Source organism: Thunnus thynnus, chromosome 22, assembly GCF_963924715.1.
Source record: "Thunnus thynnus chromosome 22, fThuThy2.1, whole genome shotgun sequence".
Lineage (NCBI taxonomy): Eukaryota > Metazoa > Chordata > Actinopteri > Scombriformes > Scombridae > Thunnus > Thunnus thynnus.
In genome coordinates, this window is record NC_089538.1 from 4,566,893 (window position 1) to 4,582,242 (window position 15,350).

The 15,350-nt window shown below is 37.1% G+C and overlaps 1 protein-coding gene across 2 annotated transcripts; it reads right to left on the bottom strand.

Moving 5' to 3' along the window:
* Positions 1-1,923: 1,923 nt before the first annotated feature.
* On the bottom strand, positions 1,924-9,399 carry LOC137174585 (uncharacterized). 2 transcript variants are annotated; one of them, XM_067579976.1, is made up of 7 exons: positions 9,270-9,399; positions 8,337-8,785; positions 5,900-6,102; positions 5,022-5,387; positions 4,654-4,755; positions 3,056-3,156; positions 1,924-2,403 (listed from the first exon to the last, which is right to left on the bottom strand). In XM_067579976.1, the coding sequence occupies exons 3-7, from the start codon at positions 5,955-5,957 to the stop codon at positions 2,254-2,256; spliced, it is 777 nt and encodes a 258-aa protein (XP_067436077.1). In that variant the 5' UTR covers positions 5,958-6,102; positions 8,337-8,785; positions 9,270-9,399; the 3' UTR covers positions 1,924-2,253. The 2 variants fall into 2 exon arrangements, with proteins under 2 accessions (XP_067436077.1, XP_067436076.1); XM_067579975.1 differs by having other exon boundaries at positions 4,654-4,751; positions 5,018-5,387.
* Positions 9,400-15,350: the final 5,951 nt, after the last annotated feature.

The following is a 15,350-nucleotide window of genomic DNA, read 5'->3' on the forward strand; positions in this document are numbered from 1 at the left end:
TTTTGTTGTACTAGCACCAAATAGCATCAGATCATCCTGCACAGTCTCCATTTAGTGTGATTGCGGTGCAACAGCACACTGTCTTGCAAACGTAAAGTCTCCATCCACTCAAAAATGGGTTTTTCTTCTTGTTCCTTCAGTTGGATGTTTGAGCTTCACTGTGCAGAATGATGTATGTACAGAGTTTGTTTTCACATTCATCTGCTGAAAGTGGAAAGTTTCTCTGGGCTCATTGAAAACATGATTTTAAGGGGCGGGCCTACATGCATGATTTGCAACATCACAACTACTTTGAAACCAATCGAGCGCCAGTAAATAATTTAGAGTGTGATGTGGAAACTTTAAGCCTCTAGTGCACACTGAAAATGGACTTAATAGGGAAGTAGGAGACATCTTGTATCCATTAGTTAAACTTTTGAAATGAACAATATTTACATATTCATAGACTACATGGATGAAGGAGATCTTTAACTTAAAATAAAACCCATTTATGCTACATATATTGTTCATACATGCATATGTGCATAATTTTATGTACAGTAGTTTCCTATATTTTTATGAAGCTTCCATATATAATTTGCTTTTCCTGAAATGGTACTTATTTACTTCTACAGTTTTAATGCTACCAAGACAATAGCTATAACTTTGTAAAACTGTACATAACTTTATCATGATGTACAGTTTATATGTTGTGTTAAATAATGTTAAATAGTTAAATAATGCAATAAAGTCTAGGGAGACCCATTCTGTTCCACTGTGTTTATAACACAGATGTGTGCATATTACAAACTCCAGTTAAACTCCTCAATGCTCAGTGTTAGGCTCAACTACATAAGCACATTATGATGACATACACAGTTAATGAGTTATTATGACTTACATGATACATTAAAATGTATGGTAGCCAATTTATTCAAATTGTAATTATAATTTGGCACCGATGGTTGTCACGTCCAAATTAAACCACTCAAACACATCCAGTTAGATTATTTAACTACAAACAAAATTCACTCCACTCAACTTCAAGGCATCTGTGACTTCTCTGGGTGATTTCTGGACATTTTTGTAGGTTATAGAGGTTCAGTACATGACACACGGATTTTAAGAAATGGCCCTGTTTATTTCAGTTCCCTGTACCCCCCACCTGCTTTCTTTCTCTTGGAAGATGGAGGCTACCCTTGTCTTCAGCTTCTAATTATGATTGTAACTCCTATCAGACAACCATTACAGGGGAGGATGCAGGAGCGCTTCAATAAAACGCATGGCTGGGCCTTGATTTAGAGGACATTTGGGGTAATGAAGGCATGGTGGCTAGCCACCTTATTCAAGGCACTCAATTTCTGTTCTGATGTTGCCATGGTCTGTGCGTTCCCCCACAATGTGTGCCTTACACATGGAGATGTCATGGAAGAGCCAGAGCTCCAGCCTGAAGAACCAGGTCCCCCTGCTCCACTTGACCTACATGACATCCAGGAGAGGACTGGGGCCCACATGAGGGACAGGTTATGTGCCCAGATATTGGCACCCCAGCATCTTCAGGCCCCATGAAGGGATCATGATTAAGCCAGCAGATGAAGTTTTATACGTTTTAGTATTGGGCTTAGTCAAATCCCCTTAAGTTTACATATATACTTTAGTTTAAATTTATACTAGCTACTACAACCCTGTGTTGCCCTTATAATATTTCTGTTCAACTTGTGGAAATCGTTTAATTTGATGTGCTCATAAAGCTATTAATAACTACATTAATGCCTTCTTTGATTCTTGTTTGTGATGGATTTTGATATTCAAGAATGACATTAAAACACATTTCTGTTTTGCATGCACAAATCTCCCTTAAAACAAACACTTTCAATGTTCATGCTGAAGATCTCAATTCAAAGATTACTGCACTGAGATGGATAAAAAGCAACTCATGTTTAATGTCAGCTTTGAACTGAAGAATAATTTGATGTGAGGAAACAGACATGTTATTTATAGCCATACATATTTTCAAAAAACTGAACTTAAACAACTCCATAGGGTTGATAACCACGAACTAAAACATTCAAACCAAAAAGAAAAGGCTAGTTGTGCTTCTCCACCAACTTGCCAAAGATGCCAATAATGGTGTCCAGCTGCTCCTGATGTTTTTCTTTCTTCCTCCTTTTCATCCAGCTCCCTCTACCTCTTCTCCTGCCTTTCAGTATACTCCTTTAAGTATTACAACTTCATTATTCCTTTTTTTTGGTTTAGGCCTTTTTGAGCACCTCATCAGGCTCCTCTAACATCTGATGAAGAGTACACTGCTGTAGTGATTAAGTTCAGAGGCTTGATGGAGTCCCTCTGCCTCAGAATCTGTGAACTTTGTTTCCTCTCCGTGTGTTCAAGGTAATCGAAAGATTCATACACCACCACCTGACACTAAGAGAGACAGAGATTTTTTTTAAAAAATGCAATTACACATTGTGCTGATGGTTTGTTCTGCTTAAAGGTCAATATTATGATTAGACCTTTACTAATGTGCACAGTAAAAAACTGAGTAGGCGTGAGCAACAGACACTATTAATCAGAAACAGGATGTCAGTTATATTTCATAATAATTTCTCAGCACTGCAAGTTGCAGCTTAAATCACTGCAGTTTGTGAAACATACTATTTCATTGTTTCTGACAGCGTATCAAGGCTGTAGCTTGTAATGTTGTTGTACTGGATTGTAGTGTATTGTATGGTGTTTCATATGCTTTTGCACTTTCATATGTGTGAGTTATGTAGACAAAACATGTTAGAATATACTGTAATTTAGTCTAACACAAAAACACCACAAAGTACAGTCTTGAAACATCATTTTTAAATAATACATCATTATTTGCATGGCTATTGTATTGTATATAAGGCAATGTATTACATCATAAAAGTATTTTTCTGGTCACTCATTATGCAGTATATTGGACAGCATGATCAGTTTTCACACTATTTGACTTCTCTTTCACCACACTGAACAAAAGGGAATCAGGATCATGTTTGTTGGGTAGCATCATATTAATATTTTTTCTTCAGTCTGATATTGGACTCACCCACTGAGAGGAGCCACTGGAGGAGCTGGTGCTGTGTTTGTCCATGTCTGTAACCTCAGAGTCAATGTGCGGAACCTCATAGATCACCCTGGCTGCTATCGCTGAACCCATGAAACACACACACACACACACATGCACTCAAATTATTATTAGAATTGTTGGGAAAAATGATGCAGAAGCGCATTGCGTAATTATAAGATAGTAAGTCATAATTATGAGATGAGGACTCCAATTTTTTTTTCTTTGTTGAGCGCAATGCGCTTCTGTAAAATGAAGCCTAAGCTGTAATAAATAAAAAAAAAACATAAAAGCAGCAATCAGAGCGCTTAATGGGTAAACATGGTGCATTTAGTGGCTAAGTAGCCTGATATTTGCCTCAGTAGTAGTAGGGACTGTAAAGTAGAGACTGCAACAGAGCTAAAAGGAGAGTGAATATTGGACATATATTCAATAGGTCGCCAGAAACACGACTCTAAATGAAAGCAAATGTTGCTCTGATGGATGATCTGATGGATGTGTAAATATGCAAACGTTTGCTAACACATTTGCAATATCAACTATATAAACTAACATGTTCGTATTGGGTTTACAACTTTTTAAAAATCAGTTAATGTGGGTTTAAGAAATCATTTGAGGAGCCTGTTGGTCATCTTTAAAGCACAGTAAGGTTTAGCATTTATCAATTGCTTTTATTTATTCCTCAGTTCACATTTAAGACAACTGACTGTTCTTGTAGGTTTATAGAACTGTTAGGTTTGCTAAAATGTATCTCTGAATCTTTAAGTTGCTTACAACACACTGTTGCTCATGATTTCATCCTGTAAATGTATCGTCTACATTTTCTCTTGTTTTAAGTCTTTACAACTTCTTCTTTTTTGCTACTACTAATTATTGTTTTTGCTATTGGCTTTTCAGTGTTTCACGCTATGAAGCTGTTAAAGCTGGCGACCATCCAATCTCTCTCTGAACTTTTGGGTAACTCGAAGGCTTCTTGTGTCAATCTGCTTCTCACCTTCACTTTCAAAGACTTCTTATCAGCCGCAATACACAGGTTCTTGTTTGAAACGGAGGCTATTTTTCTTTTTTTTTAAATGTCAGGTTTTGTTTAAGTAACAATCCTCTGCTCTGTGTCCTTGCAGAAATGAAAGAAAGACATGAAAAAATATATTTTCTCACTAACATTACCAGTGTTACTGTATCTAGTCATGCATATATTTTGGGGGGTTTAGCACATGTTTTGAGATGTCTGTCTCTGAGTTTTCTGCTGCAACCTCAATAAATTGAAGGTGTATGGAATTTGTTTTGTACTCACAGCATTGAAAATTACACTAAAAATAATTACATGAATTACATTAAATTGCATTAATTACAATCTAAACTAGCGCTATCTCTTTCAAAAAACATTTCCAAGTTACTCACACAGATGAACTTTGAACATTCATAAAACCATTTCCTGCTGAAGAAATATTTTCAGTGCGCTACACCTCCAGTGTATTTGGGTGGAGGCAGAAGACTCAGGCAAGCTGAGGCAGAATTAGCTGCATGAGCAGATACTCCGATGGGTAAGTAAGAAAATAATAAGTGTCTTTTCTTTGTACCTTGGATGCAGACACACACAAGAGTGAGGAGCAGTATTGGAGCCACTACAGCCAGGGTAATGATCAGGGGAAGTGGATTGCCGGTAAAAGATGAAAAACTCTCTTGTGAGAAAAAACACAAATGTGTCAATTGTGAGATCAAGATAATGAATGCTTTTTTACATACAGTCCGATTAGTGCACGAATCTTATAATTTATATTTGTATAACAAGCAAATAAGGTTTGACTGAGGTCATATAAGTGGCTGTTTTGTGAACAGACCTCATCCCATTCTGAATACACTTCAATAAAAGCCCCGTCCACTATAAAATCAATATACTAGTAAACTCTTATTGCAACACACAAGTTTCTAATGTTTTGTCACCTACCTTCTTCTGTTTTGTCCTTTATGTCGTCTCTGTCCTTAACTGTGATGACAGTACCTTTTCCTTTATGCTCAGTTAAAAATGGTATCTCCTCAATCACCTTGCAGTAGTATTTCCCTTCATCCTCTCTTGTGATATTTGTAAAGGTCAAGGTTGAACAGTTACAGGCCTCCTTCTGCTGACATCCTTGAGGTGTATTTGTTGAGATTACTCTAGTTTTATCCTTAATTTCTGTTTGATTTTTCAGCCAGTTAACTCTCACACTTCCAAACATCTCTGTCCAGCAGCAGGTGATGTTTACCGTCTCCCCCTCCACGACAGAGACATCAGCAGTCTGGGTCACATCAACTGTGCCTGTTGATGAAACACCTGTAAAGAGACAGTAAAGAGATTTAAATGATTTGGTAATTTATCACAAGACTGTACAAATTGCATCACTACAGAAGCTAAACGTTGTGAGTAATATGTTTTTGGCACTTTTCAACAACAGGATATGTGATTCAGTCTGAATTGTGGGTAAAGTTGTCAACATCCCAGTAAAGTAGTGAAACATCACATCATATCACAGGTTTTCATTCCTCTTTCAGGTGAATATACTGCTCTGAAAGTGACTGTACCAAAAACATTTTTCAGTGTAAAAAGGGTGTATCAAACCATAGAAACATACATATATATATATATATATATATATATATATATATATATATATATATATATATATATACTACTTTTTTTGGCAGTCTATAACACGCACTACTATTCTGATATTCAGTCGGTAAAGACAGTAATTACAAAAACCTGTCGTCGTTTTGACCTTTAAGAGATGTTTTTGAGCGCATATTCTTGCACAACAGAAGCAGAATGTCTGTATTTCTACTTACTCCAAGATGAGAGATCACAGAGCGAAGCCAGAAGCAGACAGCTCAGTAGAAGCTTCATCTTTCCACAATGATTCACCTCTGATGACTGACACTCATCTCTTCACATCTGTTGCAAGTCCCTCCCAGCATACGCTCACACATGAACACACACACACAACAGATACATACTGGGCATCATCTTTTCTTCAGTGTCCTCATCTTTCCTGCAGAGAAATGTGAAAAACCACAATGTCTGTTTCTTCCTCTTTAAGAAAGAAGGTGATGACTTTCCATGCCTGTTTAACATAATTCTCACAAAAGAGTTTGAAAAAAGACATTCTGCTCTTCTGCTTGACAAAGATCCTCTTTTATTATACTCAAAATACTGACATACAGTAGGTTACTAACTAAATCGATACTGAGGAGAGAAGCATTGGAACAGTAAGTATTTCTTTTAAGAAATAAATGTATTGAGATTATAATGATGACAAGGTTTTATTCTCATAGACTGTGTTTTTTCAACATGGACTCCATTTCTAACACTAAACTCAGTCCTAAGTTCACCTGATGTATTTTTATAGTACGTTCATTATCAGCATTTGAGCATCCAATAAGTGTAACCTGTAGTCATACACTGTATTTTGTTGGTTTACTTTGGTTAGAGCCAGTGATGGAATGTAACTAAGTACATTTACTCAAGTGCTGCACTTAAGTATAATTTTAGGTACTTTTACTTTCCATTTCATGCTGTTGTAAAGTTCTACTCCACTACATTTCAGAGGGATTTATGTTGTTTACTCCCCTTAACTATTTACCCCACTACTTGTATTTTCCATTTATAGTTAAAAATCAAATTATACATTCATACAATATGATGCAGTACCATTACTACTAATCTACCCAGTAGTGTATAAAGTATCTAAAATTGGCTCCACATTGACAAACTAAAACATTAAAATGTTTTGACATGTATTTGTAGGAGTGATATAGTGATAAAAACAAATAATATAATATATTGCAATAATATTGCACTTTTAAAGAAGTCCTTCTGCTAAATGAATACTTTTACTGATAAAATTTGATATTTGATATTTTAAGTACATGTTGCTGATGATACCTCTGTACTTTCACTTCACTAACATTTTGAATTCAGGAATTGAGTATTTTTATATCGTTGTATTTTTACTTTTACTTTAGTAAAGGGTCTGAATACTTTTCCCACCACTGGTTAGAGCCACTATTTATGTAGTTTTTATGTGATTGTACCATCTTTCAAATCATTTTGAAGGTGTGAGTGTTTGTTTGTAGAAATCATACACAGTCCTGGTGGAAGCTGGTTCAGTTCACTTGTTGCTTGATTAATGAGTTTGTTGTGAGTTTATTGCTCTGTGTCCATCAACCAGTCAGATCCATGGTCACAGGTTAAAAGTTATTTTTGGTATCACCACTAGGAGGCACTAAAGTCCTACAAAGAAGTGTAGGTTTATCTTTAGAAAATACTTGTTGTACAACCAAGAATTGTGTAAACCAGAAAATCTTTATTGAATTTGAGTCGAGAAGGTGGAAGTGTCTGGACATACAGCATCTGCAGAAGATTTGCAGGGATGCAAAAAGAATCTTTCCCAGGTGCATTAGAAGAGAGGACATGAGGTGTGACATGGATGAGAACTTGAGGTCAAGTGCAGAGGAAGTGTTGAGTAGCACTGCTGTAGATTGAACCTGCAGCTCTCCTGTAGTGTTGCTATTTTGAGGTCAATGTGTTACGAGTGACAAAGTTTTCTTATTTACTGTTGAGACAAATGTTGTGGAACAAGAGTTTTTCATGCATGTAGGTTAAAGTTAACTCAGTATAGAGAAATCAAAATGGGAGTAACCAACTCTACAAAACTTGTCATTTTTCCAAGCAAACCTTGACATCTTGAATGTTGAACTCATCAGATCCATTAGATACAAGGTCAAATTGTAGAAGTTGAGAAAACTCAAAGGCAGCCAGTTACACAGTCTTTTTGTTTTCTCTGCTGTGTCAACTTATTTTAAGAGGTTCTAATGTTGATTAAATTAAACATCTAGATCAGTTTTATCAGTTCCGCTGGTTCTGTCAACTGATGATTTGTTTGTTTACACAGCTTAAAAGTTTAATGAAGTCAGACACCACGATGCCTTGACAGAGCTGTGAATATAGTTTCCTGGAGGAGGAAGAGAATTAATTAATTAATTAATAGAAGTATTAATGTGACCTACAACATAAAACCAAAGAAGAGTCAAAGTTCCAAAAATAAAAATTCATAAGGAACCAAATTCAAATTCTTCACTTTGAAACCACAGAAACATTTGTAAAGGTTTCCTATTTCATGCTCCGACTTTCCATGGAAGAAAAACAACAAACCAGGGAAATAGATTCAGCAGATGTATGTTATGACTTTCTGCTCATCTTATAAATGTTTCAAATGTGTCTTACCTCTGTTTCTTCATGGCCTTCTAACACAGTTTCAGGTCTGTTTGATGATGCTTTGGCAGATCCATTGACGATAACCAATTATAGGACAGGTTTGTCCTGAGAAAGACATGTGATATCACATAAAGCAGAGTGAGAAACTTTACTGCAGAAGAAAAAGTTGACAGGAAGATGCCCAAATCAACAAGAAGACCTGAAATAGAAAACAACAGGGGTGAAATTTGTGAAGAATAAAGCTACATGGTGCTGGTCTTCATGGTGCTGGTCTTGGTCTTCATGGTGCTGGTCTTCATTGCTGAGAAAGCAGCTTGCACTAGGATTTGTGCCAAAGGTTGTAGGTGGGAGTGGGAGCTGCATGTGGTTGAAGTCTGCAGTAAAAGACAAATAGTGGCAGCAGTCTGACAGAACCTGCAGGTGGGGGCGAAGGTTTGGGTTGCAGCTCCTGACAGAACCTGCAAGTGGAGGTAACATAAGAATTTTTGCAAATTAGCAACTAGGAACCCAAATAAAATTACTGGTTACTTACCAGCTAAACCAACTTAACACTTATTTCCAAATTTTCTAATTATTTGTAAGAAACTGCAAAACCCTTTCTGCAAAATGTCATAGAAATGAACCGTTATATTCCTGCAAACTACATCCAAAATTTCCTGTAAATTGTTAGACAATTAAAGGAATAATAAAGAAAAATAAAGTATTACCAGAATTTCAATTTAAGGGCAATAAAACTTGAACTTTAAATTTGAAGTTGAAGTCAAAGTGAAGCTGTAAATCAGTCACATTTGATGGGAACTTAACAGCAAAGTTACTGTGATGTAAATGAGTTCAATAAGTCTGTACAGTCGTTCTAAATGTGTCCCAAAACATTCACTAACATGCACAATTTGGGACATTTTCTTTATTGATTCCAAAACATAAAAACCTCTAATGTCTGGCCTAGTCATCCCTGCAGCAGGGACACTTGCTGTGGGCTTCAGGCCTCCTCGCACCATCTGCCAGGTGTGCAGAGATTCTCCTCCCTCTCCGGTTCTCATGGTCTTCCAGGTGGACAGGCACATCATGCTGCAACAACACACGCATGTTAGAACGAGGATTTACACAGTAGTACAGTGAATGCAACAAACCCTCCACCAATTATTTTTCATGAGCATAATGGACATATTAACTATTTCAACATCGTTCGGTTAAATGTGCTACAGAACACCAGGGAGACAAAAGAGAGCTGCTGGGCCCCTTTAAACCCACATTCCCTGCACTCTCAGTACAGTCTGTACAGTTTGTCTGTGCTGGAATATTACCTGGCTTCACATTTGCTGTGTGGTAACCTGAATAATTATATTCATTTAGGAATATGCAACATGTAAGCACAACATGTAAATAAAGGTGTTCAAACCAGATTTTGACACATGCAGGGGTCTTTAGGACAGGGCTGCAGGTAATAAAGTAGGAGCCAACTTAAGGCCCCCTCTGTGTCAGCTGGTATTAATGCTCTATATTCTCCCAAAAATCATTGGGAGTTATTTGCACATACTACATTGAAATTCACAATATCACAGTGTATCTCAGCTGGAAACTGGAGGATGTGACTGTGATCTAAAGGATTTTATTAGATATATAAAATCATGACATTATTGTCTGTGTTGCTGTGCTTTGGTCCCTGAACTGTTGAGGTAGAAGAAGGTTGCAACAAGGGCGAGGATGGGCAGACATCGCAGGACATAAACTAACATTTCCTCCCTCTGAGAACCTGAAAGTCACAAAGCAAAGGCAAGTGCTGAGTTACACATAAGCTGCTATTAATACCAGTAATACTTTAACCAAATACCTGACATCCATTTCTGCCTTTAAATGCAAACAAGACAAGACTAAAAGTCTACGGCCACACTAGAGGAATGAACTCAGTTGTAACGTTCCAATCTGCTGCAGTGTCACTCATTCATTCCTCATAGCTCATATTTTGCACTTGTGGGCTCATATACTCACACTTATGCTAACTAGGAAGGTGATATCAACATCCATGAGGGATCAGTGTTTAGGGCTTGTGTCAACAACAAGCAGCAACTACAACAACTTAAGGCTGAAGCCAATGTGGAAGTACCATAAAGTGCAATACCTCCAACGGCCACTAGATATTCCAACTGACTCCCATTCCAAAAGCCTCAATTCAGAAATACTAAGTCATGGTCTCCTTCGCTAAATTCAAGCCCTCTAGTTGGTGGTCATTTTGGAAATGATTGCTCCATTAATAAGATTTGAAGAATTATAGTAGCTTTGATGTCTGCTGTGTGGACAACTACTTGTCCAAAACGTTAGAGTGAAAGCACAGAGACACATGTCAGCAGTGCAGTGCAGATTTATACAGTGTCAGCTACCTGCTGCTTTTTATCCTCAACATCACACACTCATCAAAGGTGATACATGTTGATTTTCAACTAGTCATTGTCACTGCAACACTTTGTATGTTGGATGTTTAATCACTTACCACCAGCTGTGTTGTCTTTTGCGTCGTCATGTGTGTTTTCACCTGTTCTCTCTCTGTTTTTAACTGTGATGACAGAACCATTTCCTTTAGCCACAGTTAAAAATGGTATCTCTACAGACACCTTGCAGAAGTATATCCCTGAATCCTTTCTTGTGATACTTGAAATGGTCAAAGTTGAACAGTTACAGGCCTCCATCTGCAGAGATCCTTGAGATGTATTTGTTGAGATGATGCCATTTTTATTCTTAATTTTTGTTTGATTTTTCAGCCAGTTAACTCCCACTAAGTGCATTTGTATTGGAAAATGAGATTCTGTGTGTGAACCTGTTGGCTATTTAAAGACACACCTGATGGCAATCAAGCACAGAGCAAATCTGATGAAGCAATGTGTGAAACACATAGTCCGCTCCTTTTGTTTTTTAATGTGACCCGTTAATAAAATGGTCTCAATCCTAATATCCTGGTGTGTGCTGGAATACTTTTTTGATTTATAATACATTTGAAGTGCTTATATAAGTTATGTGAGGTTTCAAAGAAAACCTCCAGTCCATTATCACACCCTGAAAATTTGATTTTGAAAAATCTTTAGATAGTGTGACTCAATCATCCTTTTTCAATTCCCTAAATACATAACTCTGGTTTTGATCATATGTAATGATTCACGGTTAATATGAAAAACTATCAATGTATGCAGCTTTATACAGAGGTGATTTGAAGGTTGAAGTTGCATAATTATTGTGTTTTTACTTACTCCAAGATGAGAGGGCAAGTAGAGAGGCGAGTAGCAGACCCGTCAGTAAAAGCTTCATCCTTTTAAAGCGATTCACCTTTGAATACTGAAACTCATCTCTTAAGCACCCACACACACTCACAAGACAATAGGTGCAAGGCATCATCTTCATTTGAGGTTTTTCTGAGAAATTTTGTAATGTATAAAACCATGACTAGTGTTCCCTTCCCTCTAGAAGAGTCAAAGGCAGCTATAGGTTCTATTTCATCAATCAGTCATTACTGATACAATTGTATAGCACCTTTCATACAGGTTACATAACTGACAAGCCAATAATAAGACAGAACAAATGTAGACAGTAGACACTGAAACAATCTGAAACTAATGCACATTAGAAATAAAAATTTGAAAATGCAATAAAATAAAATAGATTTGAAAACTATAAAAAATAATAAAATGGAGTGAAATAAAAATGTGATTATAAAAACTAGATAAAAAACAAAGACAAATAAAATTGATAAGATAAATAGCCACAATTGAAGTATGTCCTCCCCTCTCTGCCCTCACTGTGAAGCTTAAAGAAATGTTTTCTTCTCTTCTGCACTGCAGTGACAGATTCCCTTTCTTTTGTAATTCAGTATTGAAATATGTCCAAAAACAAATCTATGTACTTTTTTAGATAATAATGTATGGTAGGCTGTGTTTTTTATTTGAGGATCTTTAATAAGTGCTGTATCGCTGTATATAAAAGTGCTGTATAATTAGCAGCTGGCCAGGGAACATATCAGAGCCAGGAATTTCCCTCTGGAGTTTGTACTGTTCTATTTCTACATTTTAAACAGATTTCATAGTTATTAGCACAGTACAATGGAAATGATATATTCCTTATAGTTACTATGTGTATAATGGCAGTTTCTTATATAACAATGTTAAAATAAGGACTTCAAGACATATCTCAGTAGTACTATACAAATTTATACTGAAAAGAAATACATGACTTTTCTGGAGACACTGTAGTTTACAAGGTGCACTGTTGACCTGACCTCATGTTGCATTTATTTATAAGGTCTACTAAACGGATGTGGCCTGGTGTTCTGTGCTCTGGACTGCCAGTGTGATGACAGGAAGACCATCAACCACAAACTGCTAAATCTTCAGTCTTCCAAGGTATAACTGACAAAGCTCTTTAGCAGCACTGAGATGTTGTTTGCAGCTCAACAAACACAGCTGCTAATTCATAGACAAACTTTTTCTGAGAATTGTGTTCTCCCTTTGACCTCTCTATATTGTCACTTTAGGTCCACGTAAGTTGTTCTAGAGTCAGACTTAAAAACTGATGGAGCTTTTGTTGTACTGGCACCAAATAGCATCAGATCATCCTGCACAGTCTCCATTTAGTGTGATTGCGGTGCAACAGCACACTGTCTTGCAAACGTAAAGTCTTCATCCACTCAAAAATGGGTTTTTCTTCTTGTTCCTTCAGTTGGATGTTTGAGCTTCGCTGTGCAGAATGATGTATGTGCAGAGTTTGTTTTCACATTCATCTGCTGAAAGTGGAAAGTTTCTCTGGGCTCATTGAAAACATGATTTTAAGGGGCGGGCCTACATGCATGATTTGCGACATCACAACTACTTTGAAACCAATTTAAGTAAACAATTTACACAAGTGTGATGTGGAAACTTGAAGCTGGAAAAACATGTCAGACAAAATTCATTATTCCAATCAGAGGATTTTAACATGTCCTTAACAAGCAGCAACCTCCAGGGCTGAAAAATGAAGCTAATGCAGAAGTGCCAAAAACTGCAGTTCCTTGAGTGGCCACTCGAGGCTGGCTCCAAAAGCAAGTCAATCCCCATAGACCCCCATTTTAAAATGCCCAACTTTACAGCAGAAATAAACATGTCTACTTCTTTGCCCATTTTGGATTAGCCAGGAGTGAGGTGGAGTCAGGCACTGCCAATATGGCAACAGCCAGAGCCGCCCACTTTGAGCTTCAAAACTGCTCTTCAGAAACCAGTGGGTGACATCACAGTGGCTACACCCATATCTTTTACAGCCTATGGTCCTAAAACATGCTTGGAGGAGATCCTTAACTTAACATAAAACCCATTTATGCTACATATACTGTTCATACATGCATATGTGTGTAATTTTATGTACAGTAGTTTCCTGTATTTTTTATAAAGCTTCCATATTTAATCAGCTATTCCTGAAATGGTACTTATTTACCTCTACAGTTTTAATGCTACTAATACAATAGCTATGACTTTGTAATACTGTACATAACTTTATCATGATGTACAGTTTATATGCTGTAATATGGGTTAAATAATGCAATAAAGTCTATGGAGGCCCATTCTGTTCCACTATGTTTATAATACAGATGTGTGTATATTACAAACTCCAGTTAAACACTTAATGCTCAGTGTTAGGCTCTACGATGAAATACATCTTTTCCCGGTTTTATGGGGCCCTTATTTGGATTTTTAGTTTTCAAGGTTCTCATTCTTTGTCTTTAAAATACAAACTGTTTTAATAATCGGGTATTTAGTGTTTTTACACAAGAATATAGAATATTATGTTCAAATCTGTTGTGATTTTTAGCAGCCAGGCTCCACTAAGGTTATGTATTGCTTCCAGAAACACAACATTGGACTCCAGTAGTAGCAGCTACAGAAGAGTGCTGTCTCCTGTCTGCCAGCTTGAAATTGAAGTATTATAGAGACATGCCCTTTCACTGTATAACTACACACTTTCCCATTTTGTTCAAGATAGTGCCAGAAGCATGTGTTCGCATTTTCATCTGTTAATAATGTGGAGCTTGTCATGGACTTGTGTGTTTTTGTTCTTTTGGGTTCCTGTGTTCACTCTGTGTGTCTGTTTAATTCCAGTTCTTCTTTATGGTTATTGAGCCTGTTAAGTTTTCCATCACAGTATGGCTCTGTGTCCCTTGGTTGCTATTCTCCACTGTTCCACCAGAAACCTCAGCAGAGGACCTGCAGACTGTATTATTACACATTTTAATTAATCAGGTATACTTCAACAAACCTATCTTTCAAACAAAAGTAAAAAAAAAAGTAATAGGCTGTCACAACTAGCCTAAGTCTTCCAATGTTTCTTAGTATTAACCCCTGTGTCTGTTATAGATCCACCAGCAGTTCCTGGCTGCCTCCTTGTGTGTGAGATGTGCTGTCGCAGCTGCCCTCAATCAGCTCATCAGTCTGTGCCAGTATACTGGACATAGACCTTTCATTTGGGCATCCGGTGCTTTAGCTTATCTATATCTATTTATAAAGCCATTTTCTGTCATGTTTGATTCAGGGCAAAATGCAATGTTTGTGTTTTAGCAAGTGAGAAATCAGATTGGGGATTTCAGGCAAAATTTACCTACTTCCAAGGTGCATCGAGAAGGGGAATAGTCTGCAGAGGACAAAACTCCAGCAACACTTGTAGTATAAAGAACAACTTAGTTGTGAGTGAGTCGTGAGTCTTCTTTATACAAAGTGTTGCTGGAGTTTTATCCTCTTCAGAGAGTGAGAAATTACAACAGTTGAAAATTCAGCTTTTGCTGCCATCTAGTGATTGAAATATTCACTTGCTGAATGCCCTGGCCTCACCACAAAAGTGCATTGCACTGTGGTGCGTGCAGAGAGGGAAAGTTGTATTACAATACAAGTTAGCTGTAGTTCGACCAGCAGAACATGTTTAAATAAATACCAAGAAGCTTTAAGTTAGTTCAGAGATGAGTTTTAAGGAAAGCCGAGTTATGACAGCTGCTAACCACTTTTTATGACCACAGCACAA